Here is an 8,743-nt window from a genome sequence, read left to right on the forward strand (position 1 = left end):
AGTAAGTCTCACAGAACTTCTGGTTATTGTAGGCTGGTGTGAAGTTACAGATTTAACCTGAGGCGCAGTGTTGGTAGACAATATCATGATAGGAAGACCACTATATAACAAAATTGAGAACTGATTAAATATTTTACTCTGCTTAGAAAATAGGGAAATCTCCTTATCAATACATTTAACTTCCAAAAATATTTCCAGTTATCAATTTGACATCCTGCACTAATCCTGTGACTGTCGATTCTCTTGAAATTGTCTGATAAGACTTAAATTAAGCATTGATTGCTATTTTACGTTCAAATTAATTTTTTACCATTTTGGACCTTTAACTTTTTATTTCAGTAATAGTCTGAACTTATCAAAAGCAAATTAAACCTTATTTGACTTTAATAGAACACTTGAATTTCGGCTATAAAAAGCACAACTGAAAAAAATTACATGTGATAGGTATAAAAATGTGAATTTTTTGTTTTTGCAACTAAATGTATTTAATGGGCATGAAATTTATTATCAACTCCTCTTTCCTATTTTTTCATCTAAATTTTTATCCCTGAGAAAATGATGTGTAGGCTACAGGCTTTTTGCTTAATATATAATATATACGCTACGGTATATATTACTATACTACAGCTAAAATGAGAAGATTACTGCAACATTATATATTTTTTGACAGCTATGTGAGGGGTCCGGACACATCTCTTTGACTATGGTGCGTTACTACAATCCTGGGGGCCGGGGGAGAAACGGACATCCGTGTGACGGGAAATTCTTCTTCAGCGGAAGTGACTGTGACCACAGATTTACCATCTGTCTGGACCAGTCAAATGGGTGAGATGAAAATCAATGTACTGAAAGTACCGAAATGCTCGAGTACTGTCAGTCAAATGGTGAGATGAAAAAAACTTGCTTGAAAAGATCATTAAATGTTGTAATGCTTAAAACGGTATCAGGTGACTCTTCTCTTCCTAAATTATACGACAAGGGCAAGACCTACAAAGAACACAACATATGGTTTGCCCAATCTCAAAGAGTTCTGGTTCTTGATTTTCAGTCTATACATGTACACATATTGCTTCTAAAATAAATTCAACACAGAATATCAGTCGCATTGATTGTATTGTAGACCCAACAATGTATACAGGTGTCCTTATGGAAGAAAATCAACAGGCGAAGTTTCCAACAATAACAACAACTACTTCGGTGGAAATGTAGGAGGTGTGGCAAACCCAATGATATTTCCCTTCGCCCTATGGCCGGTAAGTCTTAATTATAAAATCGTATACCTGTGATATTTAATGATGTATGTATTGGTATGAATTAAATAACACCGTTTAGAATTTTTAATTAAAAGTTCCTTTGCAGGGTGGCATTAAGATTAAGGTAGAAGTATGGGATGTTGACGACAACAGCGATGATTACGTTGACTTCCTGGCTGCTATTTATAGAACTATTCCTGGTTTCAACGTCACTTCCGCTTCGTTAGTACCGTACACTCTCAGCTCACGCACAACGTAAGCTTTTATAAACCTTATAATACAAGTGACCTGTACATCCTCTATAAACGTATGGATTTCTGGTCTTGACCTTGTGAGTTTTACACTATGACCTCTGTATGTACAGCCGAAAACTGGACAGGGAGCAAAGACTTCAAAATCCGTGTCATTTGGTGGCCATCTTTGGGGTGAAACCATGAGATATTTTACATAACCCTTCGTAGGTTTTTGATTTGTAACTTTGACATGAAAAACCTGACATTCTTGGTTGGGCCAGCAAATGGACACAACTCAATCTACTTTTTGCAAAGTTTGGTTATGATAAGATATAAAGAACTTTGAATATTCTATTGAAATTAATTTTGCATTTGGAATAAAATAACCCTGGAAAATAAGGGAAAGGTTAAAATTTGTTATGGCCATATGTGCAGGTAAATGAAAATGTTTTATATTTCAATATTTCTCTCTCAAGTTTCAAGTTCAATATTTTAAAGAAGAAATGTGAGTATAAAGTACATTCAGTTTCAAAGACAGGTAACAGTTCCTTCTGAGATCACATTCTCAAAAAAAAAAAAAAAAAAGAAAAGAAACAGACCGCTGAATAATCTCCACATTTATTATACAAGCCAGATATACTCCATTGTAATTTAAGTTTCATCAAATACACCTTTTTAATTGCAGGTTATGGTTAAGATTGAAGGTTTACTGCGACCAGGATTATTATGGGGAAAACTGTGCCACTTTCTGTCAGTCACGTGACGATCGTTTCGGACACTATACCTGTGACCCCAATACGGGATCTAAAATATGTTTGAAAGGTAAATAGTTTTTCGTTTCATCAACAGTGGATGTCATCAATATTTTTAAAAATGGTAAATTATATATTTTGTTACATAGAAAATGAACGTGTTCAAAAGGTAAATAAGGTTCATTTATATGTTTAAATGGAGAGGATATCTTGATTTTTGTAATATAAAGAGTGGAAATCGGTTCAAATAATTTAAATAATTTAAAGATACATGTAAATAAGATATTAATTTAAGCAGCATAGAAAAGGGACATCAGAAATGTGTTAAAAATGTAAGTTCTGATTTTTAATACAGGAAAGTTTATATAATTATGTGTAATAGAACGCAGATATCGGTGCATACTCACTTAATTATAATTTGTCTGAATTTATTTCAAATTAAAGTACATGACTTCATATATAGGTGTATACTTATTTTGATAAAATAAACAAGAGGCCCAAGGGCCTTGAATCGCTCTTCTGATAAATTGTACAGTCTATCACTTCTATTTGAAATCTCTAAACTTAAGTATCCTAAGACCCAAGTTGCATCAACTGACAAAGTTTGATGATTCTTAGCCAATAATGACTGAAAATATTTTTAATAATAAAGCTATAGAAAAACCATAAGTACATCACAGTGACCTATAATAAGATTGAAGTTTTCTGAGGACTGAAGATGCATTAAGAAATAAAGATTGATGATTCTAAGCCAATAAGTATTTGAGATATTTAAAAGTAGGTCACCGTGACCTACTTTTTTGTCTACATTCCTTGAAAACCCAAGATACATCAACTGACAAAGTTTGATGATTCTAAGCCAAAAAGTACCTGAGATATTCAAACGTAGGTCACCATGACCTACTTTTTGGTCTTAAAAACCAAAGATGCATCAACAAACAAAGTTTAGTGATTCTAAACCAGTTAGTCATTCTAAATAAAGCTATAAAATGTCGAGAGTAGTCACCGTGACCTACTTTTTTGACATCATTCTCCGAAAACCCAAAGTTTAGTGATTCTAAACCAGTTAGTACCATAGATACTTAAATAAAGCCATAAAATACCTAAGATCTAAAATATAGCCATAAAAAAAGTAGGTCACAGTGACCTACTTTTTGGACATCATTCTCCGAAAACCCAAGATGCATCAACTTACAAAATTTGATGATTCTAAGCCAATAAGTAACGTATATATTTTAATAAGGCCATAAAATGTCAAAAGTGGGTCACCGTGACCTACTCTTTTTGTTTGTTACTCTCCGAAAACCCAAGATGCATCAACTCACAAAGTTTGATGATTCTAAGCCAATAAATACCTAAGATACTAAAATATAGCCATAAAATTTTGAAACTAGGTCATCGTGACCTATGTTTTGGTCGACATTTTTTAAAGTCACAAGATGCATCTACTGACCAAGTTTGATGATCCTAGGTCTGAAGGTAATCAAAATATGCCTTTTAAACAATTCGAAAACAAATGCCTGCAAAATTCAAAAAGTAGGTCACAGTGACCTACTTTTTCATAAATATGTTTTAAGGTCCCAAGATGCATCAATTAACAAGATTTGATGATTCTAAACCTCTCAGTGTCTGAAATAATTGGATTAAATGTTTTAAGAAGAATTAGTCATAAAGTTCAATAAAGTAGGTCACGGTGACCTACTTTTAAGTTGAAGTTGTTCAAGGACCCAAGATGCATCAACTGACAAAGTTTGATGATCATAGGCCTTAAAGTGCCTGAAATATGCCTTCAAATCAATTTGAAAACAAATGCCCACAAAATTTGAAAAGTAGGTCACCGTGACCTACTTTTGAGTTAACATGATGTGAAGTCCTGAGATGCATCAACTTACAAGATTTGATGATCCTAGTCCTAATAGTAAGCAAAATATAAACGTTTTTATTATTTGTAAATTTAGGTCAACTTTGAAGTGACCTTGAGACCACGCCCTTTGCCCGAGGGTCATGCCTTGAACACTTTTTAATCTTCAACATATCCTGATCCTTGTATGTAAGTTTGATGGAAATCTGCCTGGTGGTTCTGGAGAAGAAGATTTTTTAGCAACCAGTACTTTTGGTTTTGTTTTCCTGATTATCTCCCCTTGTTTAAAGGTCCCAACCCTTATTTTAGTATAAAGGGTAGCCCTTGGGCCAAGGATACCCTGTGACAAATTTGACACTGATTGGCCGAGGGTTCTTGAGTTATGGCCCATGTTCTAAAAAGTTAACGCACACCGCACAAATGGCCATAGCATTAGCTCTTTGAGCCTTTGGCTCAGAGAGAGCTAATAAAAGACAGTTAGTGACAATAACCCCCCCCCCAAAAAAAAAAAAAAAATCCTGAGTACTATGAAGAGAGTCGGGGGTCCGCCATGTATCATATTAGGGAGAAGACATTCGTAAATAGATGAAAAATATTAAAATGTAGGATAAAACTTTGTTGCAGGCTGGCAGGGGACACTATGTCATGTCCAGATTGACAACTGTCTCAGTTCACCCTGTGTAAATAGCGCCACCTGTGTCAACTCACACGGAGGCTTTCTTTGTGTCTGTGCGGACGGATTCAACGGTTAGTACATATAATCATCTGAATACGAATCAGTTATTAAAATGTGTATTATTGCTTTTGCGAATGGAAATTCTTTTGCAGATATATGTGTTTCCAATTTGCTTTCAATATGTATTTTGTCGTTTTCATGCTTATCAATATTGTTACTGTAAATGTAAAAAAAATTAGCCGACCCAAAATTTAAAGCAGCTTGACTAGTTGATGACATTGATTTCCATAACATCAGTATTTAAACTATTTCTTTAAAAATTAAAATTCTTCGGTCATTATAATAAGCGTGTTAGCAAGAGAACCTAAGATCCCGTTGCATTTTGGCTATTATGTGTTTATACTTATATGGGGTTCAGGGCAGGTGTGACCGGTCATCAGGGAATGTTTAATCCTCCTGGAACATCTATCTCTACCTCGCCAATATTACGAGGTCCGTGTTTATGCCCTGTACACAATTGTTATAATTTTCGAAGGTCTCAATTTCAAGCCCAGTAGACCTATGGACATCCTCTGCGTTGTAGTATATTTGGAAATCAGCAATATTGAAATAGCGATTATAGCGTGTTTATCTTTAAGTTATTGGTAGGATTTTAAAAAGTTCATGGCTGATGGATTGTGATAATTTCAATATGTTTTTTTCACGGTTTCTCGTCAAATGCAGCAGTCATTGTATCGCGTTCTTTTGAAACCTAGTTTAATTCACTGCAAGTAAAAAAGTGACCTTAATTTTATTGCGAGAAGAATGTGACCTTAATTTGTGCGAAAAACCATATAAACTTAAAAACTGCGCGGGGCTGTATACAAAGAAAAATTGGGGATGCTATAGTAATGGGCAATTTGAAATCACAAGATTTTACCAAAGTCAACAGATTAAAATTTTCGACTTTTCAAATTTATACACTATTTCCACGATTCATTAAAATTCAGGCTTTTTGGTATCATTGACAGCTGCTTTTCAATAAAAATGGAACTCGTAAATTTACTTACTTTGCCATTGTTCTTTCCGGTGTTTTTTGCGAAATTATTTTGCTGGAATTATCTTGATTGTACACACAAGCCTATGTACTCGGAAGTTAACATCAAAAAGATGCTCGAATTTCTGATGACAACATATATTTTGTTGGAGAAAATATTCCAACAATCTATTAAAAAATCCATGTGTACTAACTGCGCCCTGTTATTATCAGACCTATTTTTGTATTCATATGAAGCATAATTTGTCCAAAATCTTACGCGTGAAAAGAAGAAAACACTTGCTGTGGCCTTCAAATCGACATTTAGATATATCGACGACGTATTGTCAATTATCAATGGTAATTTCCATTCTGTCGATATGTCGATACGATATATACAGGTGATACTGAGATAAAGGGTACCAAATAATTTTTACTCAACCTTTTCATATTTGGATATTTTACTTGAAAAAGACGTTTAACGGTAATCTAACAACCATGCTCTATGATAAACGTGATGAATTTATTTTTTCATTTGTTAAGAGGTAGTCCGCCGAAAAACCAGGCAGGGTTGTATTAATAGGCGGCACATCGAATGTGACGAATATTTGAAATTTTGTGAAAACAATATCAATGTAGTCCATATGGAATAATGTAATCGAAGATTTGTTTTAAAATTGCTTATTTAGTAAAATATCCTTTTGTTTCGTGTTCTTGAATTCCCCTATATAAACCATTGAATTTAGGTCAGAAGCAAAGAACTGTAATTTCCAATACTTATTTGACAGGACTATAATTCAAGCTGAACTAAATCTAGAAATATTTTGTCTTTCAGTTTCAAAAATAAAATTGGTGGGCAAAACACTTTTGATAGTAGTTTTCTGTCAAAATATAGAGACGTTTTTATGAAATTTTGTGATGTAAGAGTTATCTCCCGTGGCATCGGTAAATCTGCTAAACACCTTACTATCGAAATCCTACTGAAATATTTAGAATATATACACAAAATAAAATTATTTAACAAAAAATTACTACTTTATTTTCAAAATAGAATTCATTTTCGCCTTTAAACGTAAGATTGGCAGTATTATTCAGGTTGAATACGCGTTCCCATTGATGTATCAGTGACGTCATACACCTGACTAATATTGCGTCACAATTTTAAAATAGTTACAAGTTTTCCAAAGAAGTTTGTAAATTCTTTGCATAAAAGCGCAAATAAAACGATTAAAAATAAATAATTTCTCTTTCCTTACTAATATGAAGCAAAATACCTTCATCACCAGCATAGATAGTTTATACATCTCAGCTAATTCCATACGGCAGAGTCAGTGTACGTACACACAATTTCTAAAACGAGATAAATTTATTTTAATTATTGACAAACAAGTTGGTGAAACAAGAATTTCAACAGTCTTATTTCAAAATCATCATTTTGTAAGTTCTATGGTCGATACAATGACTTTGTCAGCAAATACAGTTTATCATTAAGTCGAATTCTGACTGACGTTTTTTCATCAATTATGTTAGTTCATTATTTACACACTAAATTGGTGACAGATTTTTCTGTTTTTTCCCGATCATGACAAGGAGCATACGGCGGATGTGACCGATGCTCACTCCCCCATGGAACCTGATCCCACCTCTGATGTTTCGGAGGTCCGTGTTTACTCTGCTCCTATTGTGTACTGTTTTATGGAATTTTTTTTATCGTGAATACTGTTCGTTATCTCCTAATATGAGTGTCCTTTTGAACTAAAAGAGATGCAGTTAATATAAACACTGAATGTTTTATATAGAAAGGATAGTTTGACAACCTGATTTTCGCACGTTTTATCATTATTTTGTAATTCATCTTAAATAACGAGTTTTCGTTTGATCATAGTTATCAGTAATGAGTCTTATTGGTATGCCAATCATCAAAACCCATCATGTATTCAAAAATAATTTTGATTTTTTTTTAAATATTTGTTTTACGTCGCTTGCATGGGATGCTGTTTATTTTAGGCACACGATGTGAAATTGATTTAGATGAGTGTCGATCCTCCCCTTGTCAAAATAATGCAACTTGCACAGACCTTATAAATGGATTTCATTGCACGTGTTTGAATGGATTTTCTGGAAAGACGTGTTTGGAAAACATAAACGATTGTTTGTTAATCCCTTGTAAAAATAATGCTACGTGTACAGATCTGATTGGCGGATTTAAATGTCAATGCAGAGGGGGTTGGTCAGGTATGCATTGTGACGTCAATATTGATGAATGTAGCAGCAGTCCATGTCATGGGAATGCAACATGTGTAGATGATATAGATAGCTTCCGGTGCATGTGTCCTCGAGGTATTACTGGCAGACTTTGTGATTCTGATGTAAATGAATGTCGCAATTTTTCATGTGGAAACGGAGGTACCTGTGTTAATACAGTCGGAAGCTTTTACTGCGCATGCCCTGTGGCATGGATTGGGGAAACCTGTGAGATAGATGTAAATGAGTGTGATGACAATCCTTGTATAAATGGAAAATGCACTAATTTAGAGGGAGATTTCTATTGTAATTGTTCCAAGGGGTGGATTTGTGCTTTATGTGATGTTGATGTTGATGAATGCGTGTCCTCCCCCTGCTTTGGATCTGCCACCTGTGTAAATAGTAATGGCAGCTTCTCTTGTGTCTGTCCACCAGGTTATTCTGGTAAAGTATGTGAACAAAATATAAATGAATGCAATTCCAATCCTTGCTTACATAATTCCACATGTAGCGACGGAGTGAACAATTTTCATTGTGCATGTCAGTCTGGTTTTTCTGGTAAACGTTGTGAGAATAACATTGATGAATGCATTTCCAATCCTTGCCAACATCAGTCCACGTGTATCGACACATTTGGGTCTTTTGAGTGTTTATGTCCGCAGGGCATTCATGGAACTGTATGTGAGGTTGATGAAAACGAGTGTGAATC

The 8,743-nt window shown here is 34.3% G+C and overlaps 1 protein-coding gene across 1 annotated transcript; it reads left to right on the top strand.

Moving 5' to 3' along the window:
• Positions 1–667: 667 nt before the first annotated feature.
• LOC134252306 (protein jagged-2-like) lies at positions 668–8,736 on the top strand (the record flags this gene model as incomplete). The annotated part of the gene is made up of 6 exons (XM_062734747.1): positions 668–825; positions 1,121–1,253; positions 1,360–1,508; positions 2,172–2,308; positions 4,724–4,846; positions 7,798–8,736. Coding segments are annotated over 6 exons (1,639 nt in total), but the record flags the coding sequence as incomplete, so codon positions are not given.
• Between the last annotated feature and the right edge of the window lie 7 nt (positions 8,737–8,743).

This window comes from Saccostrea cucullata, unplaced genomic scaffold, assembly GCF_032062105.1.
Source record: "Saccostrea cucullata isolate Sc308-1 unplaced genomic scaffold, CSIRO_AGI_Scuc_v1 ctg19449, whole genome shotgun sequence".
Lineage (NCBI taxonomy): Eukaryota > Metazoa > Mollusca > Bivalvia > Ostreida > Ostreidae > Saccostrea > Saccostrea cuccullata.